This window comes from Crotalus tigris, unplaced genomic scaffold (assembly GCF_016545835.1).
Source record: "Crotalus tigris isolate CLP2741 ecotype Arizona unplaced genomic scaffold, ASM1654583v1 scf7180000017593.213868, whole genome shotgun sequence".
Taxonomy (NCBI): Eukaryota; Metazoa; Chordata; class Lepidosauria; order Squamata; family Viperidae; genus Crotalus; species Crotalus tigris.
In genome coordinates, this window is record NW_024096499.1 from 140,062 (window position 1) to 166,589 (window position 26,528).

Here is a 26,528-nt window from a genome sequence, read left to right on the forward strand (position 1 = left end):
TATATGATATTGATTTAACATGCAGATCTTATTCTCTGCTTCTCTCACAGAATGCAGTCTCAATCAGCTATTCAATTAAAAATATATTGCACGGTTATCAAGGGTTTGTGATTGTTGCTCCATGGATTCATGATCACTTTTGATTTTTATCTTTTCTTCCCTAGTTTTTGGCCCCTGACATCAAAACTTCCTTTATAATTGTTGCTGTAACAAATAATTTTACTGATCTGAGTGGCAAGCAGTGATATGAATGAAAGTTGTAAGAATGTTCTTTCAGGACAGAGTTAAAAGAGTGCATGATTTCAGAGCCCATAGCATTGCAATCAGTTGCAGGAATGCAATGGAGGATCATATATGAGACACTCAGTCCAAACAGTGATTGGAACTAGAATTGTAGCAAATCTACTAATGGAATAGTGATACGTTTTCTGAAGAAGATTTTTTGAAAGCCCATGATTCCCAGGAGAATCTATAGTTACATATTTTTTTTATTCATAAAAGAATTAATAGTCTAATTTAAAAAAAATAGATATGCCAAACAATAAAATATTGGTAAACAAAAAAGTCACCCATTGCAAATTAAATGTATATTCTATGCCAGGTGTCTTCAAACTTGACCCTTTTATGACTTGTGGACTTCAACTCCCAGAATTCCTCAGCCAGAAGTCCACAAGTCATAAAAGGGCCAAGTTTGAAGACCCCTGTTCTAGGCCATAACTGCAAATTCTATGCATGCTTGGAATACATTCCATTGAACACAAGAGTGTTGCCTCATAGATTCATCTTTTTTTTATTGAATTTTTGAAATTTTACAAAAACAAAACAACCCATCCCCAACCCTCCCCAACTCTCCCATTCCCTCCCCCAACCTTCCCAGAGCTGAACATAGGCTTAATTAAAATTTCTTCAAAAAATCTTAAAAAAAAATATAAACCATGAATAAATCTAAATATTAAATACATTAATTAAACAAATTATAAAATAATTAACAATAATATATATATAAAAAAACATGGATACCAAAAGAATAATACTTGAGAGGAAAAAGAATAAAAAAAAGGAAAAAAGAAAAAGCTAAAAGAAAGTATAATAAAAATAAAAATAAAAAAAGGAATAAAATCTATAAGTTATTTTAAATTTTAAATATAAGTTATTGAAAAACTAAACAATATTTTTTAATATCCAACTTACATTGTATAAAATCTATCCATTTTTTCCATACTGCAAAATACTTCTCTTGTGATTGATCCTTCAAGAAAGCCGAAATCTTTGCCATTCCCGCCAAATAAGAAGCTTTAAAAAACCACTCTTGCAAAGTAGGCAAAGATTCCTTCTTCCAACATTGCCCTACTAACAACCTTGCAGCTGTAATTAAATTTAACATCAATGTGGTCTCTTTAGTATCACAATCAGTAACAATACCTACTCATAGATTCATCTTGTAAAATTAAGCTATAGAAAAATATCTTTAGTCTTTAGCTTTTAAATATGTTACAATTTAAATTGATAGGCTGAAGGAGAAATATCAAAGGAGAAAAAAAAAGAAATATCAGTGTCTTTTTGGAAATGAAGAAGCTTCCCCATATAAATTTATAGAGAACCATACTGAGTTTTTGAAAACATTTTCTATATATAGGAATTCCACATTAGATATCAAGTATCCTGGGAGTTATTTCCATTCTGACTACATCTACCTTACACTGAAGAGTGAGACTTAAAGACACCCATTTGTCAGAAAGAAAACCTCTGTATATATCTTATTATATGTAATCAGGGCTTTTTTTTGTCATAGAACACCCAGAACGGAGTTCTGGCACCTTTTTTGGATGGAACCTTGTAGGGTAGGCAAGGCAGGTTGTATGACGTGTGTGAGTTCTAGGACCTTTTTTTTTTTTTTTTTAGAAAAAAAGCACTGTATGTAATTATATGAGAAATATCACATAGGATAAAAGTATGAAAATAATTAATAAATTCAGGGCATATATGATCAATATACAAGTAGTCACTATTCATTTAGTGACCATTCAAAGTTACAATGGCACTGAAAAAAGTGACTTATGACTATTTTTCACACTTATGACTGTTGCAGCATCCCTGTGGTCACATGATCAAAATTTGGATGCTTGACAACTGGCATGTATTTATGACAGTTGCAGTGTTTCAGGGTCATGTGATCACTGTACTTGTTACAAAGGATCCAAAAATTACGGATTTTTAGTTATTTCTGATATGTTTCCTTAGTTGGCTTATTACATCTGCTTTTATACATATCATTTTAGTTAGAAATTAACAGTTTCTAAATGAATGTGGATTAGTCAATGTAATACTTTAACCACTATAAGAGTTTCTAAAAGGCTTTGGAAATACTATAGGTAAATTACATAATATTAACATATTTGTCTACCAACAGCACTAAATCCTGTGTCATCTTGAAGATTATTGTGTCTCCAGAACAATACTTAGAAATGATGGAGGCAACCACAAAGGTATTTGAGTAGCCCTTGTAAAACCACTTTTATAGATACACATGGAGTTCCAAAACAAGATGCTTAACTGGGAATTGCAAATTGACTAACTCCAGTCAATATTTAAAAGTGGGTTATTTTTTGTGCAATTATTAAAAGTGAATGAGATGGAGGCAGAGCAGGAGCAGGACTTCAGCTTTGTAAGAACCATGTGAACAATGGATACATTGAAGGATAAGATTTACATATGCCAACCTACTGCTCTAGAGAGCCCAAGAAGGTTTGACTCTGAGCTTTAGAACCAGGGTCCCCAACCCCTGGCCCATGGACCGGTACCAGGCCAAAGCATGCCAGCAACCGGGCTGCACAAACAAGCAAAGCCCCATTTGTGGGATGCAGGAAGCACACGAAACCATGCCCCTTCCGGTCTGTGGAAAAACTGCTCTTCACGTAACTGGTCTCCCAGTGCCCAAAAGGTTGGGGATCTCTGCTTTAGAAAATGTAAGATCTGAGTTGCTGTGTTAGACTCTCTGTCTAACATGCAGTTCTGTTCTAGAAAAAAAATACATCCGAAGAAATGTGTTGCATCCATACATCCACAAAAATACATCAATGATCTCCAATTTCTCCTGAGAAATCCAGGCACTGCACAAAAATATTCATTTAACTTTTCTTGTTTTAGGTATGAAGTTACTTGCCAATGACTTCATTCCTTTGACTATACCCCAAAGAAAAGAAAACCTACTAAATGGTATTATTACTTTTTCACATAATGGAATAAGTTCATCTTCAAAGAGATCTCGGGGAAGTTTTCCAATGAAAATCTCACAGCCTCGTTCTGGTGGTGGTCCATCCCAATCTGGTGGTGGCCCTCCGTATTTTCGTTGACCATTTTCCTTAATGAAAAAAAAAATTGGAACTGTATTAATTTCAACATTGCTTATATCCCTAGTAATATTACTGAATTGTCTTCCTATAGTTATATCTTTTTCTGCACTTAAATTTTATCTTATTTTTATTTGCTCCTGGCCCTGTCTTCACTCCATTAGATTTATTTTAGAGCCTCTGTTTACCTCTCAAGTTATTAAGGAACTTACCTAGTCATGAGGAAAGAGCCTATAAAGATGGCTGGAATTGTGCAAGAATGAAGAAGAACTTAGTTCATTTCGTATTTCATTGCCTCATTTAAATTGCAAATATATACTTTCTGAATCATTATGGTAAATTAAGTATGTGTGTGCATGTGTATGTCTCTGTGTGTATATATTTGTACCTCATAATGTTAGGTTGCAATGCGTTACTAGAGAAAGCTGCATAAAAAGCTATGTATATTATGTAAAAAGCATCGTCTAAGGAAATATACTCCTCAAAAAAATAAAGGGAACACAAACGTATAAGATCCTATACGTTTGTGTTCCCTTTATTTTTGTGAGCAATATATATTAGCCCATACATACAATATATTTAGGAGAAATGTGCATGAGAATATATTCATTTTTTTGTATATGGGATTTAAAGCCATAAACCTGCATGAAGGAAAGAAAATGAGCAATTGATTGGAAAAATCTGAGACCAATCATCAATAACCTAATTGTCCGTCTGCTAAATGCTCGGTTCGCATTGATATGTTGAATGCAGGGCTGCAATGTGAATTGGCAGTTCACAGAAAGACCCTGGCAGCAAGATTATCAGAATGGAAACTGGAAAACCCATGTAGCATTTGAACCTCATTAAAAAACAAAAGATATTACTTAGGGGAGAACTTCTGGTGAAAGCCATTGGGAAGCGTAGTAGACTTCAATCTAAGGTGACCAACCGTCCTCCTTTAGGGTGGACAGTCCTCGTTTTGTAAGTTCTGTCCTCCCTCAAAAAGTGTCCTCCCACATGTCCTCCTTTTCAATATTTGAAGAGTAATCTGCAGGGATTTTTTTCCCCTCATAGAATGCTCAGAACAGCGTTCTGGCACCTTTTTTTGATGGTTTTTTTTTTCAACTTTTGCATGAGCTGTACTACTCCCACTATTGGCTTTCGAAAGCCAATAGGAATTGCTGCTGAGTGCGCCAAAACACCCGGCTGGCAAACTTTGCACATGCAAGTTGTCTGTATTATTGTTGCAATGAATAAAATGTTTCTTTTATTTACGATATTTTTTTCTTCAATTTATTTGTGTCCTCCTTTTCACTGTAAAAAAGTTGGTCACCTTACTTCAATCTCCTTATTTTACTTTCAAATTAGTAACCTAAAAGTTGTATTTATGTGACAGGGAAGTTCCTACCTGAATCAAACTATATCCTGTGCGCTGAATTAAAGTGCGAAGGGCAGCTTCTTTCTGTGTGCCGGTCAATCCATCCCCGGATTTTTTATTTGATTCCATTGTGTGTGATTACCACCAAAAAATCAGGTTAATTAGGTGTACTCACTGCAATCAAATTTAAGATAAATTAAGTAAATTAAAATAGTTCTGTAAAGGAAATTTCCATCACAGTAATGAGGAAGGTCTTTATAGGAATCACTCAGAGTAATTAGAAAACAGAACTTGAAATCCAACAACTTTAGAAAGGATAGAGAATCAGGCTGAGAATCTTCTTTCTCCAGAACATTTGTGAGGACTTTGAGGCAAGAAATTGTTTGGATGGTCCAGTTCAAAATAATGTATAAAACTTTCATTAACAGCAATGCCTGGCTTTAGCCTGCAGCATTTGAAATGTCCTGTATTCTTTTAATTTTTTTAAAATTTTCAAAGTCCTCTGAGTGAACCTTATCACTCTTTTGTGGTCAATGTTTTTTATCCACTTCAATATTATGGATTACTATACCTCATCAGATGCTTTTTGCCCCTTGAGGTAGTCCAGACAAGAAGCACAAACCCTGACTACTAACAGTAGCAGGCTACAGTAACAGTTACAGTAACAGAATCTTGCAAGTATGAAAGCACTTTTCCCCCTTCCTTTACTTTAATCTCCCAGAAAATAAGGGAGAGTTTCTTCTGAGCTGCTTCCTATGCTTTCTTTTCTGGGCTGAGATACCTTTTGCAGGATAGCTCCTTCCCCTATCTCTCAAGGTTGTTCTCACAGACCATTACTGAGACCAAGCATCTTTTTCTATTGCAGTCCTGAATATTAACAAAATAAACAGTATCATCATTATCCAACCTGAAAAGTTATGGTTATGAGATCTATCAAAATGTTGACACCAGGAGGTAAGCTTGATTTCAGACACATTTCAAACTTATAGGAACTTCATTTCAAGCCATTTCACTGGCTGCACATGTAAACACGATACTTTAAAAAGTACTTTAAAGTATCTAACAATGTATGAAATACCCCTTATTTTTAAAAAAATATTTAGATAGTTGCTGATGAAAGGATTTCTATTCTAACATGGAGGAACTGACTGCACAAAAATCAAATGTATGTTTTCCAAGGAAGTTCAGATAAGATTCAGCCATCCAGTTCAGGTCATCTTCATAAATTCAGTGAATATATAAAATGGGAAGGGGATTGTATTCAATGTTTTCCTTATCTGTTATACAATTTTTTTAAGTGTTCAGCAATTGTCACACAAATGTATTTTTTTTGCAAATAACATTATTTGCATTTCTGTAGGCTCCCCCATTCTTATTTTAAAGGCCTTTTAAAATAGGCCTTTTAAATTTTGCTCCCCAAACATACAAAAACCTCTAGTAGTAGAAGATGAAGTTAGATCAGCACTCTGATCACTACCAAATTGGGAAGCTACATGAACTGACACAAATATGGAAAGTAGCAGCAGCAGAAGTAAAGATTCTAATCAAATGTGCCAGCCAATCTGGACAGTGACATATTAGCCAATAGGTTGGAAGAGTCTACTTACAAATACCAAAGGAAGTAGACTTAACAGAGTGTGAAAACAATTGTCCAGTATCCTTAATGTCACATGCTAGCAAAAACTTGTTAGAGAACCCAAAACAGGTTAGAAACCTGCATGGAAAGGGAAATGCCATTTCAAAAAGCCAAGGAACATGCTGGCTGAGGAATTCTGGGAGTTGAAGCCCATAAGTCATAAAAGGGCAATGTTTGAAGGCCCCTGCTCTATAGAAAGCAATAAGGCTGGGAATGATGAAAAGGATAACCAACATCAAGCTGCTAGACTTGAAGGAATGGACTGAGGCAGATCATCTTCAAGATCTTTCTGTGTGGTTGCTAAGAGTTGATGCTGACTTTATGGCACATCATTAGCATCATCAATCAAATACTTATTTAGCACTTGAAATTTTTAATCTACTCCATGTCATGTTGTAAAAATAGTTCTTAGCACAAAATTGTTCTTTGGCAAAAATCTTCAAGTAGTAAATATTTCATATCAGCCAAAGAGATGTTCCTAGCTCAAATGAAGAGATTGATATTTGTCTTTTTTGTACATAACATTCATTAAAAAGTTGAAACAAGAAGATGAAACTAAAACAAACTGATATAAAGTAAGAAAAAAAGAAAAAGAAAAAAACAAAGAAAAAAGAAATTGCAAAAAAGAAAAAGTTGAAGAAAAATATATAAAGAAGTGGCTTCTGATATTCTTTGCAGCAGTTATAAGTACAAATATCTTGTAACCTCTCTCTAAAGTTATTACTAATTATCAATAAGAGATTGATATCTTTCTTAATATCTGATAGTTTGAACGGTCAGATTTCCCATTCATTCATCTCCTTTTATTATTCTTTATTTCTATTATATGTGAAATATTCATATTCATATTCACATTCATAAACAGAAGAATTGGCAGGAGGCACCTGTCAGCTGTGTTGAAAAATCCTGGTTATTCAACATGTATGGAAAGCCAGAAATTTAGAAGGGATTTCTTATTGAAAATGACTTTCAGAACTCTGTCCAAGGCTAAGTCATCAAGCATACAGTATTGTATGATGAGTGGGAAGATAAAAGGATTCAGCTTGAGAGACACTGGTGAATAGATTCAAAAGCATTCCTTTTTAAAATATTCCTAATATTCCCTGTTCTTTATCTAATATTCTTAATATCCCATATTCCTTAATAATCTTCTGCAGCATGGAGGTGGATTTTGAATAAAAGTTAAATAAACATTAAATAAAAGTTAATTGATATTTTCTGAATAATGATGAAAAAAAATCATCATGAATGGGGAAAATATCAAATTATTGTTGGAAAAACCACTTCTGTTCTGAAATCTTGTCCTGCATAAAAAATGTGATATTACAAACCCAAAGTGAAAATAAAAGCTACTCAGAGCAGTGAATATATCATTATGGTATAAGATTTAATCAAGCCACTTGAACACATGCAAAATGTCTTTATTTTCTTCATTGCTGTAATAAAAAAAATATTTTGATCTCTTTCCTCAGCTTGAAAACTCTCGTGAGGACCTCTCCCCTTCACTGTCACTCTATTTCCAAATAGAAAGGCAATATTTTTATTTGTTTCTTATTTCTTCACGTCATATATTGAAAAATTGGTCCAAGGCTGCATTCTGACTAAGGTTATAGTTATACAACTTGCTTCTGGGCTGAACAGAGTGGCATGTTTTACATTAGTGGTTTTTTCAAACTTGACAACTTCTTTAAAGCATATAGTAGCACCTTCCTTAGTCTATCCATAACTGGTGCTTCCTCAATGTTTCTCCCAACTCATCTTTCCTGTCTATTTCGTAGCTCACCGAATCATCATTAATCAAATAGCAATAGCACTTAGCAACAGCACTTAAATTTATATATCGCTTCATAGTGCTTTACAGCCCTCTCTAAGCCATTTACAGAGCCCCCAATAATCTGGGTCTTCACTTTACTGACCTCGGAAGGATGGAAGGCTGAGTCAATCTTGAGCCAGTGAGAATCGAACTGCTGGCAGTCAGCATAGTTAGCCTGCAATACTGCATTTTAACCACTGCACCACCACAGATCTCGATAGTATGGATTAAAATGTCTTTTTATTGAGGTCTTGGCTTTTCAGTGATAAACAAGACAGATTCCTTCAAAATTATTTCTCCTATAATGTATGTTTTCCACATACTGTAAGGACCCACCCCACTTTGCATCTTAAGAAGACAGAACTCTTGGAATAATTCTTCCAACAGGCATCCTTTATTAAGAGAAAATGGTTGCAGGCGTTCTAGACAGGACTTGGGTCCAAGCTCTCCCATTCAAGGTTTTAAGGGGTTCCCCAGTAGCCCCACCCAATCACCCCCTTCTTCCAGCGACAGTCGCAGGCATTACACTCCCACCCCCTTTTCCTTACTGCCGGCTGGATGGAGACTTCAGAGAGAACTACATGAAAGGCAATAGCCCCATTCTTATGGTTAGTCCTTTTGGTAATATCCACATTCAGTCTCTTTGAAGTGTACTGAAGAAAGTGAGGGCCATAAAGCCCCTTTGTTCACCCCCTTCCCTTCACCGTATGGCAGAATCCAGGGAAGGCAGAAATGGGGTTTTCTATAGTTGATAACTAGAGATGAAATATAATTGGATTCTGACATCCTGCCCCCTTAAAAAAAGACAGATCCACCCGAAAGAAAACAAAACAGGTATAAAAGTTAGTCAGGCTTGTTAGGGTACTCTGTGTGAAACTTCTTTAATAGCTTCGTGGCTCTGACATGACGTTTATGGACCCATTGTTTTCCTCGGTGGTGTCTCTTCAATATGTCGATCTCTGCTTCCTCTGCCAAGACATACCATTCCTCAAGTTGGTATGGGTCCCCTCGGGGCAGGCAAGTGTCATATAGGTCATAATTTAGTCTGTCTTTGAAATGGCTAAGGAGGATGTCTTCTGGCCAGTTCAGTTTGCTGGCAATGGGCTGGAATTCTTGTGTATATTCAGCCACCAGGCGTTTGCCTTGCCTCATCGTTTTTATCCTTTTGCGGGCTTTGCGATCAGCCGGGGGGTCTTCAAATCGTCTTCTCAGAGAGGACATGAAACGGTTGAAGTCGTTGAGTTCTGGGGCATTGGAGTCATGCAAGTTCATCACCTAATCTGCAGCCGGTCTGTCAAGGGCAGATTGCACGATCCGGATGCGGGCTTTGTCACTGGGGATGTCCCGCCCGTATTCCTCCATGTAGCTGAGGACTTGGGTTAGGAAAAACCCCAAGCGTGTTGGCTCCCCTTTGAATTTCACCTCCAACGGGGGACGTCTTGGAATGGATTGGTGCCTCCGTTGTTGGTGGTAGTGTCTTCCGTCCAGATTGCCATCTGTGGTTCGGTAGGGGGTGGGGACTACTGCATCAGCAAATGTCCCCGGGACTGCAGGTTCCACTTCCCCCTTGGTGTCTCTCCCTTTGCGGCTCCAGGAGCTGGGGCAGCCGTAGGGCTCAGGATTCTCCTCTCCTAGGGAGCTGAGACTTCTCTTCATCAGGTCAATAGCTTTCTCTAGGATCCATTCTGAGTACGGTGCACAGCTTTTTCCCTCTTCACTTGCGTGCAGGGATTTCTCCATCTCCTGCTTCCATTCTGGTTGCTTGGCCCCCCGTCTCAGGGTCACCTTTCTTGATTCCTTTCCCCACTCACTTTTCTTTCCAACGCCCATTGACCAGCGAGGCTTGTGGTCCTGTGTCTCCACCACTTCTCCTGAGGAATCTGACCTCTCGGATCCCAACATCCGGCAAAGTTCCAGTTGGGTCAGTGGCTCTCTTTCCAGGGAGTTTTCCCCCTTTCTTGCTCCATTGTCTGACATGGTAATTTTTTGCAAAATCCCCCGGCAAGGATCTCCCTTCCAGGTGGATTAATTTTGCAAGTCCTGTCTAATGTAAGGACCCACCCCACTTTTCATCTTAAGAAGACAGAACTCTTGGAATAATTCTTCCAGCAGGCATCCTTTATTAAGAGAAAATGGTTGCAGGTGTTCTAGACAGGACTTGGGGTCCAAGCTCTCCCATTCAAGGTTTTAAGGGGTTCCCCAGTAGCCCCACCCAATCACCCCCTTTCCAGCGACAGTCTCAGGCATTACACTCCCACCCCCTTTTCCTTACTGCCGGCTGGATGGAGACTTCAGAGAGAACTACATGAAAGGCAATAGCCCCATTCTTATGGTTAGTCCTTTTGGTGATATCCACATTCAGTCTCTTTGAAGTGTACTGAAGAAAGTGAGGGCCATAAAGCCCCTTTGTTCACCCCCTTCCCTTCACCGTATGGCAGAATCCAGGGAAGGCAGAAATGGGGTTTTCTATAGTTGATAACTAGAGATGAAATATAATTGGATTCTGACACATACGTTGATTCATGCTTTATAAATAACAGAATAACAGAGTTGGAAGGGACCTTGGAGGTCTTCTAGTCCAACCCCCTGCTCAAGCAGGAGACACTATTCATTCTGGACAAATGGCTGTCTAATCTCTTCTTAAACATCTGTTTCTTTTTCCAGCTGTATTGCAAAATATTTCCTACCATGCATACGATAATAACTGCAACTCTGCAGAGTCTAATATAGGCTTTATACAATACTGCCCAGTGCTATTCAACAAGAGAATTCTGCCAATAGATCAACCTGGCAGATAGCTTTTTAGATATGATGTAACTTTTACCCGTTTTTGCAATGAGCTGTACAAATCTAAATAAAGTTCTTACTCCTTCTCCGATCTTAGCCACAAAAGCTATTGTTTTCCCACTTAGCTCTTATTCTGAAGAATAAAAAAAAAGCCTCTTTTGATTTATTGATTAGTACACTAGTTTGAAAATGCTGCAAAAGGGCATCATGGCATTTTTCTAAGCATAGAATACGTAGAAGGTAAGCAGTGAGTGGCTTTCCATCCTGATGAACCCATTTTTAAATATTCACCATTGTATTTACTTTTGGAATTGTTTGTGCAAGAACATGGTTTGTTTTACAGGTGCCTCACAATTGATAATTGCATTTTACACCTGTTCACCATTGCATTCAGCCTCACCTAAGCACAGCACCTTTCTGAAATTCATTAAAGGAACCCACTCAACCATTGATTTGTTTAGGTTTCTAGTCTAAAAGGATACTATGATGTCCATCATCTTCCTCTAAATTGACAAGTGGACAAAGAGAGAGAAGTGAATGACTATCCTGATACTATCTGTCTGAAAATTCTCAAGTTATTTTGCTGTGGTCATCTTCATAACCACTTTTAATCTGTATGCCATTTTTATAGCCACTGTCCACTAAAATATACACATTCATTTTTAAACACTTGAAACCTGAACATCTGAAACCCAAGAAGGCTCCACACATTTACACTACTCAGGTGACCCTGAAGACACAGATAAGCCTCCAGGTAGCATTAACGACTCACTAAAAGAATGCAAATGAACAGCTGTCTGAAAGGAGTATAAATCTTTCCATTCCCCAACTAACCAGTCAGAAGCTGAAGAAGCTTCTTGGATGATGTTGAGTCCTTGGCGAAAAGCAGACGCGAGAAGCAGTTGTAGTTCTCAGGTTTTCTTTTATTCTGTGTTCAGCTTACAGGTGAAGGCTTCAGCAACGCCCAAAACCTCCCAGCCTCTTATATAGGCAATTCCCGGGTCAATGTGTTACTTTTCCCGGGCCAGCACCCGCGCATGCGCACAGGTGCTGGCGACAGCCTGTCTGGTCCCGGGCAGCTTGCACCTGCCCGGGACTGCCTGCAAACGCCCCGAGCCTGTTTGCAAGGCTCGGGACATAACACCCCTTTCCCCCGGGCTAAGACTACTACCAACATACAATTATTTATTGATGCAATGTTCTACTCCCCAGTGCTTCTACTGTTTACTGGCTTTTGTTTGGCCAGCAATGTTATGTAATCCTCTAAGTATTTAGGAGATTTCCTTGCTCTCTGTGACCTTCTCAGCTCTGGGTTTCTGACAGGTGTTCCCTGACTGAGGGGAGACGTGAGCCTGTTCTCCTTATCATGCCTTGGTGCCTTCCAAGGACTGTGCCCCAATGCCTGGCCTGCTCGCTCGCCCACCGGGCTCGTCAGGCCAGGGCTTCTGTCACTTTGTGACCTGGTTGACCTGCCTAGCTGTAGGCCCTCGGGCCCCTTGAAGTGATAGCCACTGCTGGGCATCTCTGTAGAACCTCCTAGGTCCGTCCAAGACCTGTCAGGAGGCTGTCCATCCCTAAACCCCGTTCTGTGTCCGGGCTCATGTGGGTTTCTGTACCTTCCCAAAACTCAGTTACTCCCTGATTTGGGGCACTCGCAGAATCTTGGAATGGGCCGTTTGTGGCTCCATCATTGGAGGTGGGCAGCAGCTCGTGCCCCTCCCTTTGCTCTAAAGGGTCCCCCTCCCCCCCTGGAAAAGACTCAGGAGTGTTATCTGAAAGATCCCGCCCAGGGCGGAGTTGGTCGATGTGCCGACGCAGGACACGACCGTTGTCCAGGGCTACCTCGTAGGATAGAGGACCTGTGACCCTGGAAATAGAAGCGGGGACCCATGTATGACCAGGCCCGTAATTGCGAGTCCAAACCGGGGCACCCACAAGTAGTTGTCTAGGTGTCCTAGGATGTGAGGTAGATGAAGGCAGTCTGTCCGGATGCAACCGGTCAAGCTTCATAGTAAGTTTGCGCCCCCAGCGAAGTTCAGCTGGGCTTCTCCCTGTAGAAGTGGATGGTGTGGTGCGGTAAGAAAGGAGAAAGTCAGCCAACCTGTGATGCCAGTCCCCATAGGTGAGTCTTTTCAAGGCGTCCTTTGTGATGCGGACCATGTGTTCAGCCATACCGTTGGTGGACGGGTGGAAGGGTGCAGACGTGGCATGACGAATCATGTTAGCCTGTAAGAAAGCTTGGAATTCGGAGGAAGTAAATTGAGGGCCGTTGTCAGACACGATGACATCTGGGAGCCCGTGTGCAGCAAAAATCCCCCTCAGTACCTGAATAGTCTTTGCAGTGGTGGTGGATGAGACAGGTACAACCTCAAGCCATTTTGAATGACTGTCAACGAGGACCAAGAAGAACTGGCCCTGAAAGGGCCCAGCGTAGTCAATATGCACCCTAAACCATGGAGACTGTGTATCCTCCCATCTATGCACAGGAGCTTGGGGCATCTCTGGGCAAGAGCGCTGGCACAGGTGGCATGCATGCATCTTAGCCTCAATGTCTTTATCTAAACCAGGCCACCACAAGTGGCTGCGCGCAAGGGCCTTCATGCAAACAATGCCAAGATGACCCTCGTGGAGGGACTCTAAGATCCTAGTCCTCATTGAGGTGGGAATGACAACTCTGTTTCCCCAAAGCAGACAACCCTGAGAAGTGGACAACTCGTTCCTTTTGGACCAGAAACTCTGAAACTCAGGACTAGGGCAGTGCTCAGGCCATCCAGACAAAACCCAAGAAAGGACACGTGAAAGTGTGTGATCTGTGCCTGTTTCAGCGGCGACATCCCTGGCATTTAGAGGGGACTCGGGCAAGGCTTGGATGGATAGAATGTTGACAGCTGGCGCAGGGTCAGCTTCTACTACTGGCAGAGGCAATCTACTGAGGCCATCAGCATGGTCCATTTCTTTCCCAGGCTTGTGGAGTAAGGAAAAATCATATGCAGACAGAAAAATAGACCACCTAAGCATTCTAGGGGAAATGATTTGGGGAGTTTGTTTACGTGTGGTAAACAGTCCCAGCAGAGGCTTATGGTCAGTGAAGACCGTGAAATGCCTGCCATACAAGAAATCATGGAATTTTTTAATTCCAGCAACAACAGCCAGAGCCTCCCTGTCTATCTGAGCGTAGTTGCGCTCAGCAGAAGACAGTGTTCTGGAGTAATATGCAACAGGAACCTGAGTTCCATCAGACCTGAGGTGGCTCAGGACGGCTCCTACCCCGTAAGGGGAAGCATCACAAGCGATGCACACAGGAAGGGACTCATTGAAGTGTGCAAGTACACTGTTAGAAGTGAGTAAAGCCTTGACCTCATTGAAACTAGCCTCATGTGTTTGTGACCATTGCCACACTGCTTGTTTGTCTAATAGCCTGTGAAGAGGCTCAGCTACACTAGCTTTATGTGGAAGAAAGGAATTGTAGAAATTCAGGAGGCCCAGAAAGGCCTGAAGTTCGGCCTTAGACTTTGGCCTAGGTGCTTCTAAAATGGCAGTTAGTTTGGATTCAGCAGGGTGAATCCCAGCAGCATCAATTTTGAATCCCAGAAATTCAGTAGAAGGCACCCCAATTTTGCATTTGTCTCTTTTGAGCTTGAGGCCTGTTTTCCTGAATCTTAACAGAACAGCCCTTAGCCTTTCAGCTAGAATGTGTGTGGAGTCTCCTGCAATTAAGACATCATCAAAGTAGGGGCAAACCCCCGGTATGCCCCGTAGTGTGTTTTCCATTACGTTTTGGAAAATCCCAGGAGCGACATTCACTCCAAACTGTAGCCTTTTTACCTTAAAGACTCCCCTGTGGGTCACAATAGTCTGAGCTATAGCAGCATCATCATCAACAGGCAGCTGTTGATACGCTTGAGCTAGGTCAAGCTTTGCAAAAACGCGCCCCCCCCTTGAGGGAGGCCAGAATATGACTGACCACAGGAACAGGATAGGCATGTTGCTGCAATGCCTTATTAAGAGTGCATTTGTAGTCAGCACAAATGCGAATGTCCCCATTTGCCTTTAGAGGCGTGACAATGGGGGTCTCCCAAGGGCTGGAATCAACAGGTTCTAGGATTCCCTGTTGGATCAGTTTGTCTAACTCAGTGTCAATTTTACTCTTTAAAGCAAAAGGGACCCTTCTTGCTTTAATTCTAATGGGCGTGACAGTGGGGTCTAGTTTTCAGGACACAGGAGGTCCCTTGAATGTGCCCAGCTGGGGGCTGAAGACATCTGCAAATTCTTTGCAGACTTCCTGTAGGTCGAGTGTTTGTAAGCCGTTGAGCCCCGTGACGTGTATCCCCAAGGCTTCAAACCAATTGAGTTCTATGAGACTTGTTCGTTCACCCCCTACTACTAATATGTCTAGTGGACCTTCAAAATTCTTATACTGTACGTTAAGGGTGGCCTCCCCCTTAACACACACTCTCGAATTTTGAAAGTCTGTTAACACAATGTCAGAAGGCCTTAATTTAGCCTGAGTTCCACTGCCGGAACAAATCTTCCTAAATGTATGTAAGGATATGATTGAAAGGGCAGACCCCGTGTCTAGTTCCATAGTTAATGGAACCCCTTGTAGCTTCACCTTGAGTGACAGCTTTTTCTTGATGGGCTTGTGTGTGCCTGTCCTGAAGATGCTTCTTCGTGAAGCGCAAAAACCTACCCTATTCTGGCTGGGGACCCTGGTACCTTTCAGGCGCAGTTCTTCCTGAGGTTGTACCTTTCGTCGGCCCAGACACACAGCTGCAATATGTCCTTGTTTCCCGCACACCCGGCAGATAGCGGAGCGGAACTTGCAGTCGGTTCTCCTGTGGCGACCTCCACAGCCGATGCACTTGAGGGGAACTGCAGAGCTTCCTTTCTGATTCCCTTCCTTCATGGGGTGGAGACGGTCGACTTCCTCGTCCGGATCCTCCTCGGAGTTCCCTTGGACTTCTTCTTGGTGCACGGATGCAACATCTGGACTGTTCCTGATCGGCCGCATGTTTTTGACGGCGCCGCCTGCTGCTTCTTCTGCGGTGACCTCTCTTAAGGCATCTTGGAAGGACAAGTCTTCTTTGGCGAAAAGCCTCTGTTGTAGATCTCGATGCCTTAAGCCGCACACGAATCGGTCCCTCAGTCGTTCTTCGAGGTCCTTGAACTCGCAGTGCTTGGCGGCCTTCCTCAATGCGGCGATGTATTCTTTGGCCGACTCTCCGGATCGTTGATCCCTCTGCTCGAAGGTGTGGCGCCATGCGATGACGGACATCTTGGGCTGGAAGTGCTCCTTCAATAGCTTCTTTAGATCTGCGTAGCTGACAGACTCTAATGGGACAGGTGCTGCAAGGTTCTCTGCGATTTCGAAGGCGTCTTGACCGCAGACACAAAGCAGGGTGGCAGCTTTCAAGCTATCTTCCCTCACTTGGTTTACCTTGAGGTAATTTTCCACCCTGGCTACGTAGGACTCCCACCGCTCTGGATGTGAGACGTCGAATTCCAAAAGCCTTCCGACTTTTGCCATTTTCAGGAGACGGGTCTATCAGCCAGCCTACCCCCGAATGCGCACTGGATTGGCGGGTAGCTGCCGAGTCAACGCCGTTCCGCCGCTCAGGACTCACTTGGGTAAGCTTACACCTCTTCCTTTCCAGGCGATGTAAGGCATCCCATCCTCGTTGCCAGTGTTGAGTCCTTGGCGAAAAGCAGACGCGAGAAGCAGTTGTAGTTCTCAGGTTTTCTTTTATTCTGTGTTCAGCTTACAGGTGAAGGCTTCAGCAATGCCCAAAACCTCCCAGCCTCTTATATAGGCAATTCCCGGGTCAATGTGTTACTTTTCCCATGCCAGCACCCGCGCATGCGCACGGGCGCTGGCGACAGCCTGTCTGGTCCCGGGCAGCTTGCACCTGCCCGGGACTGCCTGCAAATGCCCCGAGCCCGTTTGCAAGGCCCGGGACATAACAGATGAGAAGTGAAATGTCTTCAAAGAAAAACAAGAAAGTCCAGTTGCCTCATGAAAAAGCATCTTTGGGATTGCAGAAGACTGTGGGGGGGGGGGGAAATGTCTTTGCCTCTAATGTGGTTAAATGTGGAGAGGGTTCTCAGTTCAGAATAAGTATTATCTACTATTAGAATACTGCAAATATCTTATTTCAAAATTCTATTATTGGATGGAACTCTCAATACCATTTCAAAAAGAAAATAATTATATTGGTCAGTTCAATTTGCATCATATTTCTAATCAAAAGCAATTTCAAATGTAAGTTTTCAATACTAGGTCTTTTTGGTCCAGACCTTTAAATCTTCCTTTTAAATATAGTTTTGATGTAGACATAAACACTTTATAGAAAACAAGTTAAAAAAAAGAATAGAAACTGTCTTAATCTTCTAGAAAGTCATTCAATTTCAAGTGTTAGAAATGAACGAGTTTTAAACAGCAATGGGAAATCAGATAATCCTCAAGAATTAGTCTGAATGACGTTGCAAATGTAGCATCTTTTGGATCAGCAAGAGAAAGAGGCGCCTTATAGACTCTGTTAAATTATCTGAAGAATAATTTCCTTAAATTTGATACCTAGAGCCTTTTTCAAATGAACAAACAACTCATCATTTTACAAAAACTTTCTTTTCAAATAGAGTAGCATTTCCCAATCTTGGCAGCGTGAGTTTCAACTCTGGAGATTTGCTATTTGGGGAATTCTGGGAATTGAAGTCCACATGTTTTGAAACTGCCAAGGTTGAGAAACACTGAAATAGAGAGTAAGACTAATTTTTTATGCTATATATTTCTGCATAGAACTCTAATCTTGGCTCGCTTTCTTGAAGAAAATAAGTCCTTTGAAGATGTATGTTGCCAGATTCAATTAGTTCTTCAATGTACATTTTTTTTTTTTTAATTGAAATTTTTCAAAATTTTACAAATAAACATCCCACCCCCTCCCAAACCACCCCACCCTCCCCCCCCGACTTCCCAGAACTGAATATAGGATTATTTAACAAATTTTAAAAAATAACGTTTACAATTTATAAGATAATTAATAAAAATAATAAAGATCATAATAATAATATATATAATAATAATATGCATAACATAAGCTTTAAAATGAATAATATATACTAAGAAAAAGAGAAAAAAAAAGGAAAAAGAAAAGAAAGAGAGAGAAAAAAAATAGTCGAAAAATAGAACATATATATATAAAAAAAATATATAAGTAATAATACGTAAAGAAAAAAGGAAGAAAGAAAGAAGGAAAAAACAATCATTACAAGTTATAAAAAAGCTAAATGATATTTTTCCATATCCAAATTATATTGTATGAAATTTATCCATTTTTCCCATACTGCAAAGAATTTCTCTTGAGATTGCTCCTTTAAAAAAGCCGAAATCTTTGCCATTTCTGCCAGATACGAAACTTTGTGAAACCACTCTTGCAAAGTAGGCAAGGATTCCTTCTTCCAATATTGCCCTATTAACAGCCTAGCGGCTGTAATCAAATTTAACATCAATATAACCTCCTTAGCATCACAATCAGTAACAATACCTAGTAAAAATAATTGCGGAGTAAATTTTACCCTCCGTTTAAAAATTCTTTGGATATTCCACCATATCTTAATCCAAAAAGCTTTTATATGCTTACACGTCCACCAAGTATGATAATAAGTAGCATCCAAATGTCCACATCTCCAGCATTTCGGCTGCAGATTAGGGTACATAATGGACATTTTCTTTGGATCAAGGTGCCATCTATAAAACATCTTATAAAAATTCTCTCTTAAATTTTGCGCTTGTGTGAATTTAACATTTCTTATCCAAATAAGTTCCCAGATATCCATTGAAATCGTTTCACCAATATTCTGTGCCCATTTAATCATACAATCTTTAACTAATTCAGGTTCTGAGTCCAATTCCACTAAAACCCCATAAACTCTCTTAATATGGGTTGGCCTTTGATCTCTTACTTGTTTTAAAAGAGCTTCATCTTCTCTAAGCCAGCCCATTTTACAATCCATCTTCCATCTGTCCACTATTTGTCTGTATTGGAACCATGAATAAGTTAAATTTTCATGCGTTAATTCTTCCAAAGATTTTAACTGTAAATGTACATTATTTGAGACCCAGTTTGGTCTATTGGTTAAGGCACCAGATTAGAAAGCAGCTGGATCAGGAATTCACCTCACAGGGTATTGCTGTGGAGAAAATAGGAAGGAGATGTGTTGGATATGTTCACCGCCTTGAGTTATTTGTAAAAATAGTAAAGGAGGGGTACAAATTAATTAATTAAATATTAAGTGCTATTTAATGTACAGCTTTCACATTATGGTCTGTTCTTTTGTGGAGGACTGTTTCGGGCAGTTCTTGAATTCCTGAGAAAGTGGGATATACAGTAGTTCCCTTAAGGAGAATGGGATATAGTTGTTTATTTTGTTTATTTGCTTATTTTTATGTTATTTTATTTATTTTTATCTTGCCCTTTCTCTACAAAGCTTAGGTATCTTCTCTGTTCCATATAAAGTCTAAAGTAAACTTTAAGACTGTAAAAATACAGGACCTGAGGCCTTTTTTTTAAACAAAATTTTATTAAATTTATATAGGTAAGGAAAAATAGGAAGAATACAGGTATGGTAAAGGGAAGGGTAAAAGGAAAGGGGGAGAGGAAGGAAATAAGGAATTAGGGTAAAATAAGGATAGATACAATCACATATTTCAACAAACAAGCAACCGTCCGGATCATAATAATGAGTAAGTATCATATTCAACCATTTTTAACAAAGCTTAAACTGTAACATATAAAAATAATTAGTAAACAAATATGTTGATCTATTAAGTAAACACTACTAATAAAATCACAAAAAAATCCTAACAATCAAAAGTAACAAATGAAAATCAGTAAATCAGGAAAAGTAATCATATCATCAAAATGTTAGTTAGAACCCAATTAAAAATTAGTCATCTATTTTAAAATATTAAATCCTTCAAGTTCTAACGTGTCTCTAACCATTGATAAATTTTTTTCCAAGTTCTAAAATAAATTGAATCCTCTTTTTCTTTCATTTCTAATGTTAGTCTATCCATTTCTGCACACTCTAGAATTTTGGTAATAATAATCTGGTCAGATGGTAGATTCTCATTTTTCCAAAATTGGGCAAATACTATCCTTGCAGCAGTTAAAACATGCAATATCAAGTAGTCATTCTCTTTACCATAATTAGGTCTTAATATTCCTAACAAAAACAATTCTGGTTTAAATTCTATTTGTAGTTCCATCATCTTTTCCAACCATCTATAAATCTTAGACCAATATTTCTTAGCGATAGGGCATGTCCACCAGGCATGGTAATAAGTGCCTGGCTGTTGTTTACATTTCCAGCAAATATCCGAAACATTTTTAAACATTTTCGCTAGGCGAACTGGTGTCATATGCCATCTATAGAACATCTTATATAAGTTTTCTTTATATGCGACCGCTTTTGTAAGCTTAATGTTTTTATCTCAAAGTTTTTGCCAGTCTTCCAAATCTATAGAATATCCAAAGTTCTTTGCCCGTACTATCATTGTTTCTTTCACTTGTTCTTCTTCCATCTTCCAGTTTAGAAGAAATTTATAGAGTTTTCTAATCAAATTCTCATCTGTTTTTAACAAAATTTTATCCAATGGGGGCTGTTCTTTGTAAAAACCTGTCAATTTTATATCTTTTTCGTATCTTGTTTGAATTTGCAAGTAGGACCACCATGTCAAATCAATACCTTGTAGTTGTAAAGTTTGCCTGTCCTTAAGTTTTCCCTCTTTATCTAAAATGTCTATAACTAACCAGTTTGTCATAATTAATCAGATTTGGATAAGCAAATACTTCCATTGTTGAAAGCCACTCAGGTATTTTCATGTATATTTTATGTTTAATTTTCTCCCATTCTGAAAGTAGTATGTTTCTTATCGCATGATTCTGAAAGTACTTATGTGCTTTAGATTTCTCATACCACATAAAAGCATGCCAACCTAGCTGAAGGTCATGTCCCTCTAAATAAAGCAATCTTTTATTTCTCAATACAATCCATTCTTTAAGCCAAAGCAAAATAGCCGCTTGATAGTAAAGTCTCCAATCTGGAAGTCCAAAGCCCCCTCTATCCTTAGATTCTTGTAACAATGTACATTTGATTCTCGCCTTCTTTTTTGCCATATAAATCTTAAAATCATTGCATTTAAATCATCAAAAAAATTCTTAGTAAGTTTAATAGGCACTGTTTGAAATAAGAAAATTAGCTTTGGTAAAATGTTCATCTTAACCATCGCTATTCTTCCTAAAAGTGATAATTGAAGATTTCCCCATCTTTCCAAGTCCATTTTTATTTGTTTCATTAATCTCTCATAATTATCTTCTTTTAGTGTAGTATATTTCGCCGTTAAATATCCAAATATTTAACTTTTTTAACTATTTGAAGATTTGTCATTTTAGTAAGTTGAGCTTTCTGTTTGTCTGTTAGATTTTTTGTTATTACTTTAGTCTTTTTCCCTGTTTATTTTCAGACCAGCCACTGCTCCAAATTTCTCAATTTTCTGCAAGAGTTTATTAGCTGTTTGCAATGGCTCCTCTAGAATGAAGACCAAGTCATCCGCAAAGGCCTGTAGTTTATATTTCTGATCTTTAATCTCCAGGCCTTTAATTTCTGTGTCTTGTCTGATATTTCTTGCCAAAACCTCTAGTGTAAGAATAAACAACAGAGGAGACAACGGGCATCCCTGTCTAGTGCCTTTTTAAATCTCAAATCTATCTGTGTAATCTCCATTTAAAAGTATTCTTGCTGTTTGTTTCTTATAAATTGCTTGAATTGCTTTATTAAAATTTTCACCAAAGTCCATTTCTTGAATTTGTTGAAACATAAATTGCCAATTTAAGTTATCAAAGGCTTTTTGTGCGTCAAGAAATATAAGTGCCATCTGGTTCCCTGGATGGATTTCATAGTACTCCAGAACTTTTAAAATAATCCTCAAGTTATTCTTTATCTGTCTTTTTGGTAGGAAACCATTTTGGTCTGGGTGTATAAATTCATTCAATTTTTTTTTCATTCTTTCTGCCATTATTGCAGCAAAGATTTTGTAATCCACATTTAATAGCGATATTGGTCTGTAATTTTTAATTAGTGTATGATCAGTATCTTCTTTAGGTATCAAAGTAATATTAGCTTCAGTCCATGAGTCCGGTATTTTTGTATGTGTAAAAACTTCATTACATAAGTCTTTCAGAGTTGGAGTTATAGTATCTTGTATCGCTACATAAAATTCAACAGGAAGACCATCAGGTCCTGGTGTTTTATCTTTCTTTTGCTTTTTTATTGCCAGGACCTGAGGCCTTTTTGAGTTACAGTGTCATATACCAACCAATATAAAACACTGTCCAAAATAACATTTAAAAATTATGCCTTTTAAATTCAGTGTTACCCAAATAATTGATTAGTTCTCAACTTATGACTGGTTGCTTGGAAGCTACAATGGACCCCAAAATATACTTATAACCTGGTTCTGAAATTCTGATAGCTGTCCTCTATGGTCACTTGACTGCATTTTGGGTGCTCAGCAATTTACAACATTTTTACTTAAAACTGGTGCTTACTTCTTTTTTTTTTTTTTTAGCAAAAAGCCCCATAGTGAACAATGGTTTTGCTTAGTGGCCACCACAAAAAGAAGCTATAAAATCAGTTCGGTTATGTGAAGACCTGCTTTATGACCTTCATAGTTTATAACCATAACAAACAGGCTCCATTAAGTTGTAATTTGAGGGCTACCAGTAATTCCTTCTGATTGGCAGTAGATGGGTTTTCTTGACAGTAACAGGGAGCTGTTTTTAAAGGACATTGTAGAAATAATGAGAATGGAATGGAACGGAACGGAATGGAACGGAACAGAACAGAACAGAATAGAAACTTTATTGTTATTTTAAATATATACTAAATCAGCATACATTAAAATAAAATTTTGTTGCATTCAGCTCTTAAAAAAAACCCACCATTATGCATATATCCACATACACACACATATGACACAGAGAAACTTCATTGTCTAGTTTGAATGTATACATATAAATGGGGAAAAAAAGAGAATCCTGTTAATTTACAAGACGGATGGCATAAGGAACAAAGCTGTTACAAAATCTAGTAGTCCTGCTATAAATACTTTGAAACCTCCTCCCAGAGGGGAGCAACAGAAACAAGCCATGAAGTGGGTGTGGGGATCTCTAACAATGCTCTGAGCTCTAAGCACATAGTGCTTATAAGCAACATCCTGAATAACAGGAATCGAGCTTCCTATAATCTTCTGTCCTTACCACTCTTTGTATGGGCCTTTTATCTGAGGCACTGCTACCATTAAACCAAACAGTGATGCAGTTGTTAAAACACTCTCAATTGTGCCTCTGTAAAAAGTGGCCAGGACAGAAAGAGAAAGATGTGCTCTCCTCATCCTGGTTTGCACACTTCATTAAAGATAACGTATGAAGAGACCAAGTCAGATTGTTAGTTATCTGCACCCTCAGGTACTTAATACTATTGACCACCTCCACAGCTGCAGCCTTGTGGATATAAGCAAGTTTTCTTATTATTTTCTTTTAAAAATAATTATGCTCTGATATTATACAATAATAGAACTCATATGCTAAATGAATAAATACATAAATAAATCCAATAATAGGAAATATTTAAATATATATTTATTTACCCTAACATCCTGATCCCTGAAACTCTTACTTATGAGCATGTAATTGGTCAATGGTACATTCTCATTTTGATAGCTACTTCTAGCTATTTTCCACGTCTTTGTTCAGAGTGTTTACAATATTCACTTTCATATTCTAAATAGGTCTATCTTCACATACACCATCCCAACAACCCACTGCCATCTTTGCTGACACATTTGTCTTCCTCTTCATTGCAAAGAACAAAAACATGGAATTTCTTAATCTGATGGGAAGACAGGTTGCCACTGGATTACTTTCCCACCATCTGTGCTTTGCCTTCTGAGGTTGCCTGTTAGCAGCACTCTCTTGAAGCTTAGTTACTGTTTACATGAATAAGATAAGAAAAAATGATGTTTGTCTTTTGCGGATCAATAGAGCAACTCACTTGAAAAGACTGTGTTACCAGAGACACCTAAAACAAAACCATATTGAAATGGTAAAACCCTGTATTTGAAAACAACGTAAAATTACTGAATGAAGAACAAGAATACTACAGCTTATAGTTCCAGACCCTTTGATTTTCATGCTCTTTTCAACAGGGCTAAAATATTGAATTTTTAAAAATAAAGTCAAAGCAACAGTCAACTTACAACCTTCTTTTAAGGGTTAAGCACGACATGGTAAATTAGTTTGATGGTAACATTACAATGAAATGTAGGTGAGCTGAGGCAAGAGACAATCCATAGTATACAAAGCAACATTTATATAAAATATATGAATTCTTTCACCACATTCTCACATACAAATATACAGCAAACTTTCAGTATGTGCAACTATAATTATAATAGTTCTATCTACACTGTGTAAATATTTTATTGCTTTTAATCTTTACCCTCAAACGTAAACAGGATAATACCATTGTCAAAAAGTGACTTTCTCACTTGGTGGAAAACAACCTTATAATTTATTTAGACAATAAATGGCTTTGGTTGAACAATGACATAAATTTATGTTCCATTGCCATGATCTGCCTGCTATAATTCTCACAACAGGATATGAAGCATTCATATTTTGGAAGTGTGTCAGCCTACATAGAGAGAACACACTATGAATAGGCTATCTCAGTTTCAGTGTTACTGTGCACAGTGCTATTGTGACATTGCAAACCCTGGAAAATTAGATTGTACAGTATGTTGGGTGGAGAAGTTCCATGAAAAAAGGAAGCTTCTATGTGGACAATGATAAGAACAAGGATAGGGGAGCAATCTACAAAGTTACTATCTTCCATTTTCTCAAGTACAAAGTTTCATAGTTTAAAAATAAAAGAAGAGAACACCAGTACAGATACAGTTGCTGTTATTAATCTACTTTACATTAAATAGTGACATGTAGATTATTTAATGTGGACTCTTTTATCTCATTGTTATTACTGTTCAATGACACTTAGCTAGGTATTTCAAAATCTGAGAACACCTCTGTCAATCCCCCCTCCCCCCCCAAATCTATCTTGGAGAAACAATCTAAACCTAAACTTTAAACAAACACATGAGCTGCTATTTGAAAACATGTATGTATTAAAATGAATGGCTGTTTTGTAAAGGAAAAATGAAGACATATATAATGATTAGCTACAGCAAATTGTGCTTTAACAAATCTAAAATTAATTGCAGAATGGAAATAACTAGAACTTTTCTTTTTTAAATAAATGAAAGCAATATAACGTTGGTTGGTTGTTTCATTTCTGTTTGTATAAACCTGTCATTAATGTTTCATTCTGCTGATAGAAATGTAGAAATACTGTAATCTAATCAGCTAAATAGCAAAAAGGTAGATTTCTACTGAGTCCTATGACTCTCTCAGCAACTGCCCATCTTGAAAATTAGGAAAAACAACATTGCACTGCCTGTGATACTAACTTTACAGAACAATATCAGGGGAAATTCCCATTTTAGTTGTGGCTGATAATAATCTTAGGAGCTACAGATTCCAAAAATTGGATATTTACATTTGAAAACTTTCTAGTTCAGAAAACACTGACATTAGGATCTTCTTTACAGACTCTAGTAACAGACAGATAGTTACTAGACCCATTGATCAACTAAAATAATATATACTATTGCTAACCCCCACCCAGCCTATGGCGGAAAATGGCATACATCATACCTGAGCAATTTCAGAAACCACCACCTGGAAACGTTCTCTTGATTATGTGCAACGTGTCACTCTGGCTATTCTCTAATCATTATATCAAGCTCCAAGGTTCAGCAAACCCCTAGTTGGTTTACAGTTCTATAAGTTAAATTTTAACTGGCCTATCTCTCTGCTCTGTGCAGCCCTTTGACCAGATAGCTAGGTCACTGTTGCTCATTGTCTACAAAAACTGCGTATGTTTACAAAATCCACAAGACACAAGTCAATAGTTGGACCTAAATAAATGTCCATGAGGTGAGAAGGATATCACTTAAAAATTGGTCAGCTAGATTACCTGGGAAAATGTTCAGATACAGAACTTTACCTCCACTAATTTTATCCTACGTTAGAATAGCTCCTTCTGAATTGTCTTCAGAGCTTCAGAAAACCACATCTTTATAAAGTCTATTGTTTTAGTCTAGGTAACAATTTGGAGTAAAGCACATATTCGTGAGGAGACACTTGCCAGTGTTGATAGGCAAGGATCTGAAATATAAACAGAAGTACATAATGTCAAAGAAAAATGAATTTGGCTATAGCCAAAAATATTTTTAGAGCAGTATAAAATTTTTCACTGAAAATTCTATACTCTATTTACAGGCAAGTAAAAGTGAATAAACTTTTGCAGAAGAAAAAAATAGTAATTCTCCAATGATTAGTAGATCATTGGAGTAATAGTAGATCAATAGTAGAGCAATGTAAAACCTTCAAAAGAACTTCATAACAT

At 38.4% G+C, this 26,528-nt stretch overlaps 1 protein-coding gene across 19 annotated transcripts in view; it reads right to left on the reverse strand.

Moving 5' to 3' along the window:
- A1CF (APOBEC1 complementation factor) overlaps window positions 1-25,860 on the reverse strand; it is a 119,530-nt gene extending 93,670 nt beyond the window's left edge. For all 19 annotated transcript variants that reach the window (XR_005559418.1, XM_039365402.1, XM_039365489.1 and 16 more), the window contains exons 1-3: window positions 25,775-25,860; window positions 4,741-4,884; window positions 3,227-3,361 (exon numbers count right to left, since the gene is read on the reverse strand). Coding sequence is in view for 18 of the 19 variants with exons in the window: in XM_039365402.1 (XP_039221336.1) it covers window positions 3,227-3,361; window positions 4,741-4,839 (234 nt within the window). In the remaining variant the exon portion in view is untranslated. The remainder of the gene's footprint in view (window positions 1-3,226; window positions 3,362-4,740; window positions 4,885-25,774) is intronic.
- Window positions 25,861-26,528: the final 668 nt, after the last annotated feature.